General features: G+C 41.1%; 1 protein-coding gene across 3 annotated transcripts in view; it reads right to left on the bottom strand.

The window, feature by feature from the left end:
* Positions 1–15,463, bottom strand: part of bmpr1aa (bone morphogenetic protein receptor, type IAa) — a 260,246-nt gene that overhangs the window by 36,269 nt on the left and 208,514 nt on the right. For all 3 annotated transcript variants that reach the window (XM_073025226.1, XM_073025225.1, XM_073025227.1), the window contains one exon: positions 14,035–14,137. In XM_073025226.1, coding sequence (XP_072881327.1) covers positions 14,035–14,137 — 103 coding nt within the window. The remainder of the gene's footprint in view (positions 1–14,034; positions 14,138–15,463) is intronic.

Below are 15,463 nucleotides of genomic sequence, written 5' to 3'. Positions count from 1 at the left end.
ACCTTCTGAAAATCTAAGTAAACAACATCCACTGCCTCTCCTTTGTCTATCCTGCCCACTATTTCCTCAAAGAGTTCCAATAGATTTGTCAGGCAAGATTTTCCCTTTCAGGAAACCATGCTGACTTCAGTATCATGTGGCTCCAAGTACCCTGAAGCCTCATCCTTAATAATGGACTAACATCCTGCCACGTTAACTAGCCTATAATTTCCTATCTTTAACCTCCCTTTCTCCTTAAAGGGTGGAGAGACATTAAGTGATTTTCCAGACCTCTGGAAACATTCCAGAATCTAGTGATTTTTCAAAGTTCACTATCAATACCTCCACAATCACTTCAGCTACTTCTTTCAGAACATTCTGGTGGAATTCATCTAGTCCAGGTGACTTATCTACCATCAGACCTTAACTTTCCCTTAATAATAGCAACTACACTCCCTTCTGCCCTCTCTCTCCAATTTCTGATAAGCTGCTGATGTCTTCCTCAGTGAAGACTGATGCAATACTCTTACTCAGTTCGTCTGCTATTACTTTGTGTTGTCCTTAAGGCATGTATTTAGCTTTATTACATTTTCGCTTTAAATAATTCGTTTCTAACTATTTTCTAGATAAAGGTTGATAACTACACTGCAGTTGTTGAAGGTAAATTCATTATCTGTGATGTTTCGCGGCATGTGATGACGTCACACCCGGTTTCGCCGCGTCTTGTGCGTAAGTTCCAGTTTTGGAGGATTGGGAAGGTGGGGGCTTGCGTGTGCAGGATCAACATGAGAAAAACTCAATTTCTACCCACTAAGAAACATCATAGAAACAATGCCGTAAGTTCATATGACAGTCGATATGTTGAAGTAAAAACATTAATGCTGGTTCTGTTAAAAGAAATGACAGCTGATGAGGTTTATTTTCTTGTGCTATTGAAAGCATTGTTGGAAAGTTTGTGTTGGAGTCTATCTAAAGCTGTTGATGGCGTAGGCAGACTCTGACTGTATGCTGTACTTTAATGAGACTTTAATGTAATATAGTTTGTTGTAGTTTTACTTTTACAAGTATTTATGATGCAAATGTGATGCCAAGAAGGAAACAGATACTGTATATATTTTGTATTATTTTATCAACACTTTTCACCATACGTTAATGTGGAAGAGTGAACAGTAAACTGTTAATCTTACTGCGATCCTGTCTTCATTGACTCCGGTTTAACTTAGTGTTTAGTCAGAGTTTCAACACACTGCATGAGAACATTACAACTTTGTTCTCCATTATTACCTCTCCACCCCAGTGGCCCAATGTCCATTTTTGCCTCTATTTTACTCTTTATATATCTGAAAATACTTTTAGTATCCTCTTATGTTATTGGCTATATTCATGTTTCTTTTCATTTCTTCTTATTTAGTTGCCTTCTGTTGATTTTTAAAAGCTTCTCAATCCTCTGGCTTCTCACTAATTTTTGCTGTATTACATACCCTCTCCTGCTTTTATTCAGTCTTTGACTTGTCTTGTCAGCCACAGTTCCCCCATCCTCCCTTCAGAATACTTTTTTGTGATGAACCAATCTTGTGTCTTCTGAATTACTCCTAGAAACTCCAGCTATTGCTGCTCGACCATAATCCCAGCTCGTGCCGCCTTCCAATCAACTTTATCCATCTCCTCTCATTAAAGGTAAGATTAATGATTACCTATTTCCTGTTACATGTACATTGAAACATAGTGAAGCACAGTATGCTTGGCCAACCAGTCAGGGAGTATTCTGGAGTTATGTGAATATAGCAGATATTACCTCAAACAAAAAACCAGGTCTCAGTTCTTATTGTAAATGTAAATACATTGGTGTTAGAAAGTTTGTGAACCCTGCAGAATTTACTCTATGTCTGCATAAATACGACCTAAAATGTGATCAGATCCTCAACGCAAGTCTTGAAACTAGATAAAAAGTTTAAATATCAAAATAAATAACAAAAACTTGTTCATTTATTTATTGAGAAAAATTATCCAATATTACATGCATTCGCTGGAAAAAATATAGAAACTTTGCTTTCAGTAATGGTGTGACCCCTACCCCCCCTTGTGCAGCAATAACTTCAACCAAACCTTTCCAGTAACTGTTGGTCAGTCCTGCACATCAGCTTGGAGGAATTTTAGACCTTCCTTCTTACAATACTGCTTCTACTCTGGGATGTTGTCAGACTTCCTTGCATGAACTGCTTGCTTCAGGTCCATTCACATTTCTATTGGATTAAGGTCAGGACTTTGACTTGGCCATTCTAAAACACAAATTTTCTTCTTTTTAAACCATTCTGTTGCTGATTTACTTTTGTCTTTTGGATCATTGTCTTGTAACATTATCCAACTTCTGTTAAGCTTCAGGTGACAGACTGCTAACCCGACATAGTCCTATAGAATGCCTTGATACAATTTTGAATTCATTGCTCCCTCAATGATTCAAAGCTGTCCAGGTCCAGAGGCAGCAATGCAGTCCCAAACCAAGATGCTTCTTCCTCCATGTTTCACAGTTGGGATGAGGTTTTAGTGTTGATGTGCGGTGCCCTTTTCCCTCTAAACACACCTATGTGCATTTCTGCCAAAGTTCAACTTTTCTCTCATCTGTCTACAGGACACTGCTTCAGAAGTGTTGCAGAACATCCAGGTGGTCTTCTGCAAACTTGAGATGTGAAGCAATGTTTTTTTTAAAATCAAGAGCTGTGGTTTCCTCCATGGTATAATTCCATGAACAGCATTCTTGTTCAGTGTTTTTCTTATTGTGGACACGTGAACAGAGACTTTAGCAGGTTCGAGATTTCTGTAGGTCTTTTGTTGTTACCCTTGGGTTCTTTTTCACCTCCTTCAGCATTGTACATTGAGCTCTTGGTGTGATCTTTGGAGGATGCCCACTCCTAGGGAGAGTAGCAACAGTACTGAGTTTTCTCCATTGGTAGACAATTTCCCTTACTGTGGACTGATGAGCACTCAAGTCTTTAGAAATGCTTTTGGAGCCTTTTCCAGCTTCATACATCTCTACAGTTCATCTTCTAAGGTCTTCTGAAAGTTGTTCTGAATGGGGCATGGTGCACACAAACCTATCTTTCTTGAGAAGAACAGCCTCTGTCAGTAACCTGACTTTGTGTGTCTTTTTTATAGGGCAGGGCATCTCTACAACCCACACCTCCAATCTCTTCTCATTGATTGGAATAGCTTTTGTAGAAGGCATTACCCCAGAGGTTCACATACTTTTTCCAACACATAGATGTAATATTGGATAATTTTTCTCAATAAATGAACAAATATAATGCTTTTTGTATTTATTTAACTGGGCTCTCTATCTACTTTTAGCACTTATGTTAAGATCTGATCATATTTTGTGTCATACTTACGCAGAAATAGAGAAATTCTACAGGGTTCACAAACTTTCTAACACCACTGTAGGTTCAGGAAACTTGCAATTAGTCTTCAGTTTTTTAGTAAATTGAAATTAAAATCTACAGGCTACTCCACAGAGTCAGATATTGCACATGCAAGAGCCAGAAGTTAAAACAATGAGGTTGTGTTAATTGGCTTGTATCAAACCAGGCAACATGGCATCGTCTGTACTATTGTGACTTGAGTGGAAGCTGGCAGACCAGATGGATGTTGCCACTTCATTTATCAAGCATGGACACAGATATAGTTAATCAGTAGCTTTTGTGTATTTACCATAATTATGTGCTCAGATAGCCCTGACAATATTAATTTTGAGTGTCTGGCTCTCTGTTGTCAAACCTCCCCTCAATCTTCTACGTTCTTGGGAATAAAGTCCTAAACTATTCAACTTTTCCCCGTAACTCAGGTCATCCAGTCCCAGCAACATCCTTTTAAATTTTCTCTATACTCTTTCAATCTTATTGACATCTTTCCTGTAGGGAGGTGATCAAAACTGCAGACAATACTCTAAATTAGGCCTTACCAACATCTTATACAATTTCAGTATAACATCCCAACTCCTGTACAGGATACATTGATACATGAAGGCTAATATGCCAAAATCTTTCTTTAGAGCCCTATCTACCTGTGACACCACTTTCAAGGAATTATGGATCCGTATTCCCATAGCCCTCCGTCCTACCACACTTCTCAGTACCCTACCGCTCACTGTGTGAGACCTACTCTAGTTGGTCCTTCCAAATGGCAACACCTCACACTTGTCCACATTAAATTCCATCTGCCATTTTCCCAGCTGGTCCAGATTCTGATGCAAGCTTTATGGGGGGGGGGGGGGGGGGGAATGGAAGGTGGAATGCATGATTGTGTGCACACTGTGAGGATCTGTAACATCAACAGGGAAGCTATTCAACACGGGCACCTAACACAAGAACTGCTGGAAACAGTGAGACCACCAGCAGAGGTTGCAGTGATTAGAGGCCTACCAGAAAGGGGAGAGCAAGGAGTAGAAAGGGAATGAGACATCAAGGCAGAGAGATTTGCAGAAGAACAAGAAGTAACTGAAATTGCAAGTGTGCAGGAGGAATGGAGGAGAGAGGGAGCAAATAAAGGACCAGATGGGAGCTGGACTCAGAGTAGCCCCATCATGTATAAGGCAGATTTTACTGAAGTTATATCATGGGGTAATGAATCAGGATAGGCACAGCATAATCATGACCCTCTGACAGGCCTGGTGATGCTGATGGCCGGGGATGGACAGATATGTTAAAAATACTCCTTTATTGTTGTATCATTCATGCCCAGCATAACCCTGTTAAGAGCATAAAGGTGCCACTGGCAAACCAGGCACAGCCGAGAGGGTCCTGGGAAAACATCCATTTGGACTTCATGAGGTCTCTTCCAAAAATCAGGGAGAACAGCTATTGTCTGGTGATCATGGATCACTTCAGCTGGTGGGAAGAGGCTTTCCCAATGAGAGAATGTACTGCCAGCATAACAGCACGGATTTTAGATCAGGAAATTCACCTGGGTGGGGGAACCCCAGCCCAGATAGACTCAAATCAGGAGCCTATTTCACAGGGAAAATGATAAAGGAAATGTGCAAACACGAGAAAATCTGCAGATGCTGGAAATCCAAAGCAACACACACAAAATGCCGGAAGAACTCAGCAGGTCAGGCAGTATCAATGGAAAAGAGTGAACAGTCGATGTTTCTGGTCAGAACCTATGCAAGCTGATAGGGATTCGACAACAATTCCACATACCCTCCCACCCTCAGAGCTCAGGAATGATAGGAAGTATGTGACTGTGATCGAAGCCATTGGAGAGACACGGAGGCTGGTGAAAGAAGTCTTCACTTAGCACACCAAGCAGGCATCATCCTGGAGACTCTTGGTAGAGGCTCACAAACCCAAAGGTACATCATATCTTTATACCCTTAAGATCAAAGGTGATTCAATGCAATTTCAATGATTACAATAACATTGTTTACTTCAATACTTTGGGTTGAAAAATGCAAGGAACACACACAAAATGCTGGTGGAACGCAGCAGGCCAGGCAGCATCTATAGGAAGAATTACAGTCGACGACCTGAAACGTCGACTGTACTTCTTCCTATAGATGTTGCCTGGCCTGCTGTGTTGCACCAGCATTTTGTGTGTGTTGCTTGAATTCCCAGCATCTGCAGATTTTTCTCATGTTTGCAGTTGAAATAATGGTTCCTTTGAGATACATAGTGGAAGTACATTATAATTGATAAGATACTTCTGAAGGTCCAATGCCTTTGGAAGAAACCAATTAAAAAAAATAATTCTAAAACCTTAAGATGATATAGAATCAGACACCCAAAATTAATGTTGTTAGGGCTGTCACTGAATACAACTCCACACCAAAACTATTGATTGCCTATACCTCTGACCATGTTTGATATGCTAAGTGACAGCATCCATCTGGTCTGCTAGTTTGCAGTCAAGTCACAATGGTACAAATAAATTAGCAATGTTGTCTGGCTTGATGCAAGCCAATTAACACAACCCCATTGTCTTAACATCTGGCTATTACATATATAGTATCTTAGTCTATGGAGCAGCCTGTTCTTTTAACTTCAATTTACTGCATACAATTTACAAAAATTGAGGGCTAATTGCAAGCTTCCTGAAATTATTTACATTTACAATAAGAAATGAAGCCTGGTTCTTATTTGAATTAATATCTGCTATATTCACATAACTCCAGAATAATCCCTAATACAACCTAAAAGAATTGCCATGCTTCTGGTGCCAACACAGCATGTCCACAACTTACTAACCCTAACCTGTATATCTCTGAAATGTGGGAGGAAACCCTCATGATCATGGGGAGAACATACAACCTCCTTACAGATAGCAGTTGAAATTGAACCTTGATCTTCCAATCGATCACTGGTGCTGTAAAGAATTATGTTAATTGCTATGCTTCTGTGAGGGTGGTGCACCTGCTCCTGTCCACATCAAAGGGTCTGAGGTTAAGAGTTTCAAGTTCCTGGGCTTGCCCTGGTCCAACTACATAGGTACCACAATCAAGAACGCTCACCAATGTCTCGACTTTCTCAGCAGGCTAAAGAAATCTGGCAAGTTTCCATCGACCCTTACTGATTTTTATCAATGACCTATAGAAAGCACTCTACTTAGATAACTACTCCACTCATGCATCTGTAGTCCTCTTTACTCAACTGTATCACTGACACATCCGATTTAGCTTCTTCCTCTCAAAATCCAGGATGAATTCTATAATATTATGATCACTGCCTTCCAATCTCTGATGTGGGAAAAAACCCACGCAGTCACAGGCAGAAAACGCACACTTCACACAGACTGCACTAGAGGTCAGTATTGAGCAAAGTTGAAAGGCAGCAGCTTTACAAGGTTTACCAAAAAAATGCTGGGGGTTCTTCACCTAATGGCAGTGTCTATAAATATACCAATCTCCAAAAATGCATTCACTTAAAACTGGAATGGTTATTACTAAAAATTCTAGAATATTTAATAATTTCTAGTCAGTATGCTGTTTTACACAACTGCATAAGCAACAATACACATCATGCCGTACAGTCATAGGACACTACTGCAAAGATATCAGTCCTTTGGGCCACCTAGTTCAGTGGTCCCCAACCACCGGGCCGCGGATCGGTTCCAGGCCGCAAAGCATGTGTTACCAGGCCGTGAGGAAACAATATGATTTGGCAATATGAAATGGTATGAGTCAGCTGCACATTTCCTCATTCCCTGTCACGCCCACTGTTGAACTTGAACGCATGCGAGGTCATCAGTCGCCTAAATGCAGTGACACCCTAGCGCCAGGGATAACTGGTTGGCCTTGAGTAACCGGCCTCCTCACGCGGCCAGCGAGAAGTGCTGTTGGTACTGGCCTGGAGCGCGGACAGATGGGCGCTGTCTCTAAACCTGTTTAGCATACTGAATGTTCATGGGGAACCCGGTGCTAAAATATTCGCAGAAGACCTAATTCGGGCTCGGGGTTTCGTAAGTAGCAGAACAGCTACCTTGCTGTGACCTACTGAAAGTCATCCCTCGAGCCAAACTTTTGTCGGCCAACAGATCCTACCTACAAGGAGGGCAGTGGGCACGCACCCTGTTGCACTCCTCGCTCGGTCGGTCGCTCTCTCCGGACTGTGACCATGGCGGCCCCGGCACGGGGACCTCCAGCCCTTAACTGTCTTCTCACCTCAGCCACACCTGGCCAAGGCATGTGGCGGTGGGCGGGCGGGAGGCTGGCCCGTTTCGGCCAGAGGCTGTCTAATGAGGCAATGAAGCCCTCAAAACTGCTTCAGCACTTTGAGTCCAAGCACCCTGCACTTAGAGACAAACCTGTTGAGTTTTTTTGAGTGAAAAAAAAACGTGAGCAAGCGGGACAGAAGCAAGTGCTGAGAGCCACAAAAACTAAATTGCAGAATAGACTGGACATAAGGAACCCCCTTCGAGTATCGCTGTTTCCCATCAACCCACAATGGGACCGTCTTGTTGCAGGGAAACAAGGCCAGGGCTCCCACTGATTCAGCGATATTGGTGTGTTGTAATGATTTTATAGGTTCATACGAGGAAAATATGCCGTGTGTTTAATATCCAGATGTTACTTAAAATGTTATGATGCTATTGACTTATAAGTGAGTTATAATTGACTTATCACTATATTCATGTGAGGAAAATATGTGCTATGTGTTTAATATTAAACTTGTTGGATAAACCCTTTTAGAAAAGAAATTGAGTGTATTAGCCACTTATAAGTGACTTACAGCTGACTTATCACCTATATTCCGGTCATGATTAACACCCTCACCACCCCCCATCCGTCGGCCAGTCCGCAAGAATACTGTCAATATTAAACCCGGTCCACGATGCAAAAAAGGTTGGTGACCCCTGACCTAGTTTGTGCCAAACTATTAATCTGCCTAGTCCAGCGACCTGCATCTTGACCATAGCCTCCATACCCCTCTCATCTAAGTACCTATCTAAATTTCTCTTAAATGTTGAAATTGAATAAACATCTACCACTTCCGCTCATAACTCATTCCACACCCTCACCACTCTGAGTGAAGAAGTTCCCCTCAAGTTCCCCTTAAACATTCCATCTTTCATCCTTAACCCATGACCTCTAGTTCTAGTCTCACCCAACCTCAGTGGAAAAAGCTTGCTTGCATTTATTCTACCAATACCCCTCATAATTTTAGATACCTCCATCAAATCTTCCCTCATTTTCCTGTGCTCTCGGGAATAAAGTCCAAACCCAATCCACATAATCAGGTCCATAAGTCCTGGCAATATCTTTGTAAATTTTCTCTGTACTCTTTTATATTGATATCTTCCTGTAGGTAGTGAGCAGAACTGCACACAATACTCCAAATTAGGCCTCACCAATGTCTTATACAACTTCAACATGGTATCCCACCTCCTGACACAAAAATGAACACAAGAAAGTCTGCGGATGCTAGAAACCCAAAGCAACACATACAAACAAAATGCTGGAGAAACTCAGATTAGGCAGCATCTATGGAAATGAATAAACAGTTAACATTTCAGACCGAGGCCCTTCTTCAGGACTGGAAAGGAAGGGGGAAATGCCAGGATAAAAAGGTGGGGGGTGGGAGAGATGGAGGCTAGCTAGAAGGTGACAGGTAAAGCCAAGTGGGTGGGAAAGGTAAAGGGCTGGAGAAGAAAAAATCTGATAGGAGAGGAGAGTGGCCCATGGGAGAAAGGGCTGGCAGCGGGTACCTGGGGGAAGTGATAGGCAGGTGAGAAAAGATAAAAGGCCAGAGTAGGAAACAGAAGAGGACGACATATATATTCCTGAGGGTGGACTCAACTGGACACAATAGACGACACCAGCAGATTTGCTGCCTCACCTGGAAGGACTGTTTGGGGGCCCTGATAAGAGGCGAGGGAGATGGTGAATAGTCAGGTATAGCAGTTAGGGCACTTGCAGGGTTAAGTGCCTGGAGGGGGATTAGTGGGAAGAGACGAATGGAAAAGGGAATCATAGAGGGGGCAATCTCTGTGGGTAGTTGGGGGGGGCGGTGGGGAGTGAAAGTAAAGATACGTTTAGTGGTAGGATCTTAATTTATGAAAGCCAATGCTTTCATAAAGATTTCTTTATGACCCTATCCACTTGTGACACCACTTCCAAGGAACTATAGATCTACATTGTCAATTCCATCTGTTCTACTGGACTTCTTAGTGCCCTACCCTTCACCTCTGTCCAACCCTGGTTTGTCATCCCAAAGTGCAACACTTCACACTTGTCTGCATTAAATTCCACCTGCCAGTTTTCACCCCACTTTTCCAGATGGCCCAGAACTCTCTGCAAGTTTTGATCATCTTCCTCACTGTTCACTACGCCCCCAAGTTTGGCGTCATCCAAATATTTGCCGATCCAGTTTATTGCATTATCATCCAAGATCATTGATATAGATAACAACAATAGACCCAGCACCGATCCTTGTGGCACACCAGCAATCACAAGCCTCCAGTCAGAGAGGAAACTGTCTACTAATACTTTCTGGTTTCTCCCAAAAAAACAATGTCTAGTGCACTTTACTACCTCATCCCGAATGCCAATGGACCGAACTTTCTTGACCAACCTCCTATGTGGTACTTAGTCAAAGGTCTTATTAGTCATGTAGACAACATCCAATTCCTTGCCTTCATCAACTTTCCTGGTAACTTCCTTGAAAAACTCTAGGATTGGTTATGAACGACCTACCATGCACAAAGCCACATTAATTATTCCTAATCAGTCCATGACTATCCAAATACTTATATATCTGATCCCTTGTAATGCTTTCCAATAACTTACATAGTACTGATGTCAGGCTCACCAGCCTACAACTTCTCAACTTATTTTAAGAGCTTTTCTTAAACAACAAAACAACATTAGCTATCCTCCAATCTTCCAACACCTCAGGTGTGGCTAAGGATGGTTTAAATATTTCTGCTAGGGCCCCTACAATTTCTGTTTTAGCCTTCTACAAGGTCCAAGGGAAAAACTAGTCAGGCCCTTGGGGACTTATCCACCCTAATTTTCCTTAAAACAGCAAACCCCGCCTCCCATAATCTGTAATGGTTCATGACCTCCCTGCTGTTTTGCCTCACTTCTATAGACTGTGTCCACCTCCTGAGTAAATACAGATGCAAAGTATCTATTTAAGATCCTTCCCCATCTCTGACCACTCTGATCTTCAAGAGGACCAATTCTGTCCCTTGCTATCCTTTTACCATAAATATTCTCCTTTAACTTGTCTGCTAGTGCAACCACATACCCTTTTTTAGTCCTTCTGATTTCTTTCTTAAGTGCTCTCTTGCATTTCTTATATTCAAGTGCCTTGTATGCTACTTCCTGCCTATAGCTGCTATGTACCTCTTTTTTCTTCCTAACTAGGGTCTCATTATTTCTCAAAAACCAAGACTGCCTAAACCTGTTACCCTTGCATTTTATTCTAATAGGAACATATAAACTCAGTATTCTCAAAATTTCACTTTTGAAGGCATGCATCCCTCTCATCAAGTACACCTTTGCCAGAAAACAACCTGTCCGAATCCACACTTGCCAGATCCTTTCTGATACCATCAAAATTGGCCTTTCTCCAATTTAGAATCTCAAACCAATAACCAGACTCATCTTTCTCCATAATTATCTTGAAACTAATGACATTATGATCACTAAGTATGATGTATTCCCCTACACAAACTTCTGCCGCCTGCCCTGTCTCATGTTCTAATAGGAGATCTAGTATCACACTCTCTCTAGTTGGGACCTCTATGTATTGATGAAGAAAATTTTCCCGAACACATTTAACATATTATCCAATCCAGCCCTTTTGTTGTATGGGAGTCCTGGTAAATATATGGAATGTTAAAATCACCCACTATTACAACCATATGTTTAATAGTTGGGTGGCCTATAATATCCCATCAATATGGTCATCTTCTTCTTATTCCTAAATTCCAGCCATATACCATCAGTAAACGAGTTCTCCAGCCTGCCCTGTCTCAGCACCGCTGTGGCATTTTCACTGACTAGTAATGTCACCCCTCTCCCTTTAATCTCTCCTGCTCCATCACGTCTAAAATGATAGAATGCTGGAATTTTGAGCTGCCAGTCCTTTCCCTCCTGCAAACAAGTCTCACAAACTGCTACAATGTCATAATTCCACATGCAGATCCATGCCTTAAGCTCATCCACCTTTCCTACAATTCTCCTTGCACTGAAATATAGACAATGCAGAACATTAGTCACACCATGCTCAACCTTTTGATTTCTCGCATTGTTTGTATGCTTAACAACATCTTTCTCCACAACCACTCCACTATCTGCTCTGGTGTTCTGGTTCCCATTCTCCTGGAACTCTAGTTTACATCACCCCACATAGTACCAGCAAACTGCTCCATCTGTACATGTCCCACCTTACCTGGAAGAGAGCTCAATGATCCAAAAACCTGAAACCCTCCCTCCTGCACCCTTTACTTAGCCGTGAGTTAAACTATATGATCTTCCTATCTTTGGCCTCACTAGCTTGTGGCATGGGTAGCAATCTTGGAGGTCCTGTCCTTTAACTTAGTACCTAACTCCCTAAACTTGCATTGCATGACATCATCACCCTTTCTACTTCTGTCATTGGTACTGATGTGGACCTCTGGCTGTTCACCTCCCACTTAAGTACGCTATGGGGTCAATCTGAGATGTCCCTGATCCTGGCACCTGGGAGGCAACTCACCATTCAGGAATCTCATTCTCATCCACAGAACCACCTGTCTGTTCTCCTAACCAATGAATTCCTTTTTACCTAAACTTGCCTCTTCTCCCCACTCCCTGCTCTTCTGAACCACAGAGCCAGACTCAGTACCTTTCACCAGTCTTGAAGTGCCTCCCCCTGAAATGTTCACCTGCTTATTCCCCTCCATAGATGCTACCCAACTTGCTGAGTTCCTCCAGCATGTTGCTCTAGATTTTCAGCATCTGTAGAATCTCGTTTTTATGAAATTAAGAATATCATATCCATAGGGTTATAAAACAAATGAAGAGGCACAAGATTCTTTCATTAAACTATAATCTACTGGAATAGATAAGTAAATAGCGTATCAACCATCACATAAGAACACAAAAAATATTATATAGATCAGTCAGGCAAAGGAATGGCAACAGACCTTAATGCAGACAAGTGTGAGGTGTTGCATTTTGGGAGGGCAAGTCCATAGCACTGTGAAAGCAGCATCACAATGACAGAACCATATAAAATTAGGAGGTAAAGCTAGGGTAGATAGTCAATGCCTTTTTCCCCCCCAAGGATGAAAATGTCAAATCCTGAAAGGGATAGGTTTAAGGTTTGAGGAGGAAGATTTTAAAAACATTTACAAACCAAACTTTTCTCTTGAATACAGGGGTGGTGGTGGAAGAAGATATGACAAAAAAGTTCTGGAGGCATTTTAGACAGACATATAAGGGGCCTGTTATGGTACTAATGTTTCTGTTTCAAAACAGAAGCGGGAGATGGCCACAGGATCACAGCCAATCTTTTACCTTAATGACACCATTTTTCACTCTAACATCCCTTCATTCCCTTGGTATCTAAAAATCTATTGATATCTCTTGAACATATAGTTCCACAGTCCTTTTGAATAGAGAATACAGAATTCAGTGAAGACATTTATTTTCATCTCAATCCTGACTGGACGACTCTTTATTTGGAGAGTGAGACACTTGAGTACTAGACACCATCAGGAGAACCCATTACCTACCTTGTCAAATTCTCCAAAAACTTTGTACATTTCAACATGATTTCTCTTATCCTTCTAAAGGTCAAAACTTGACTCAATAATTTCCTCACAGACAAACCATTATCTGCTGAGTATTTTCAGCACTTTGCTTTTTCTTTCAGATTTGCAGTTTATTGATTTTCATTAACTTTCAGGTACAAGGACTCTCTAACCCCTCTGAACTCCAACAACTTTCAACCTCTCACAGCATTTCATAATGGTCCATCTTTCTAATACTTCATTTGCTTTCACATTATGTTTCACGTGCCATGTCTACACCCATTCACTTAACCTGTTTATATCCACTGAAGCCTCACTAGATCCTCCTCAGAGTTACATGGATACCCAGTTTGGTATTATCAGAAAATATGGATATTACATTTGAATACTTCATCCAAATCAATAATATAATGAACAGCTGAGACCTAATAATGACCCTTGCAACTGCCCATTAGTTAGAATTTTAGCATTTTTTTGTAGTAATGTTTGAATTTATGTGGGAAATTTGAGGCCATGCATATGAATATGACAGAGCAAATCAACTGACCAGACCAGTGGTTATCAGTACACGTGAAGGTGTGGGAACATTGGCCTAATTAATGATCTATGTTAAATTAAGCTAACTCAATGCAAACATGCAAATGAAATGAAGTATGGCACCCATATGTTATTAATCCTGCGTTAACTGCTTTAATGAAAGTATAACTGGAATCAAAAACACAGATCAAACCACCTAATCACAATATACACAACTAAAGTATGAAAGTAATGTATTTTGTAATACAATGCTGTAGTCAAATCATTGGCTAGTGTCAACCTTACCTTGCACTGGAAATCTGCTCCTTCTGACCTCATGCAGCCAGAACCAAGGGTAATTTCTCCATTTTCATCCTCTTCAATGATGGCAAAACAATTTCCATTTGTTCTGTATTATAAAAATAAATCAGTCAATGAGATAGTTATCATATGACTACAAAGTTCCCTTGGAAGGTGTTAACAGTGCAAAAGGAATTCTTTCGGCCACCATTAAACTACAATTTGTGATTTGTTTGTCCAATATCCTGTCCTGTAGTAGTTGAAGATAGATAATGGACTACGTTTGCAGTGGGATTTGTTACAGCTTTACAGTAAGGAAGACTAATTCTGACTGGTAAAAAAAAACAACACAAATTAGTTCTAAAAAATTAAAGGAACAGATTTTGTAGCAATAACAGGGGTACACAACAAAAGAGTAGTCAAAAGGATAGCTTACAACTTTTTTTTGTATTTTCTGGAACAAACAAAATTGCTGGAGGAACTCAGTGGGTCCAGAACTATCTGGGGGATGAAGGAGTGTTGACTGTTGATATTTCATACTGAGACCCTGCATCAGAAATGAGATGGAAAGGGAAGGTGGCCACGATAAAGAAACGAGGAGGGCTGAAACAGGAGTGTTTGATGGACAAAGGAGGGGTGAAAGATGATGGACAAGTGAGCCCGTGGGGAAGGAGGAAGGGTGGAGTTGAAGACAGAGGCAGGTGGGTGATTGATGGAAGCAGACAAAAAATAGACAGATGGAGCCAGGTGGAGAGAGGGGGAGAATGAAGACTGAAGCAACTGCTAGAGAGTGCTGAGTAGGGACATCCACAGTCTTATGTCTCTCTCTTGTTAACCCTGAGCCAAGCATAGCTCTTAGTCATTTCCATGATAACCATGCCAAAAGCTTCTAAATATCAAGCTTAACAGAAGAAATCCTGAAATGAGTATGGAAACAGATTACTTCCAAATGAGATGTGGCCTATGAAAACATCTGATAATGCCAATTCTAAGAATTTTGTTTCATGCTTTGGAGGAATTACACTTGTTTCATTTATGACTACTTCAGGAATATCTGCAATAATGATACAGCTGCAAAAATGCTTGAGGTGCTCAGTAAGGAAAATTGCATTGCTTTTTCTGTCACAACATAAATGCTCTGCCACAGGAGTAAATATTGCACATTACTATTCCTCTCATTCCTTCCTTTCCTTCTGATACTAATTTTGATTCATAACAGATGTAATCTCAGATCACATTTCTTGAGGAAGAAATCAACACCGCCCAAAATAAATCCTCTTGCAGACTTGCTGAATTAAACTAATCCATATCTGCAGAGATGTGGTGAGAAGGACAATTTAGTAAGATAAGTTCTGATGTTAAAATTCATTGGTTGAAAACTCCATCACTAATGTGGGATGGCTAAAATAAGACTAGAGTTTACATTCCTCTAAGC

This window comes from Hemitrygon akajei, chromosome 21, assembly GCF_048418815.1.
Source record: "Hemitrygon akajei chromosome 21, sHemAka1.3, whole genome shotgun sequence".
In the NCBI taxonomy this organism is placed as follows: Eukaryota; Metazoa; Chordata; class Chondrichthyes; order Myliobatiformes; family Dasyatidae; genus Hemitrygon; species Hemitrygon akajei.
The sequence above is the reverse complement of the archived record's forward strand: the minus strand, read 5'-3'. Positions and strand labels throughout refer to the sequence as shown.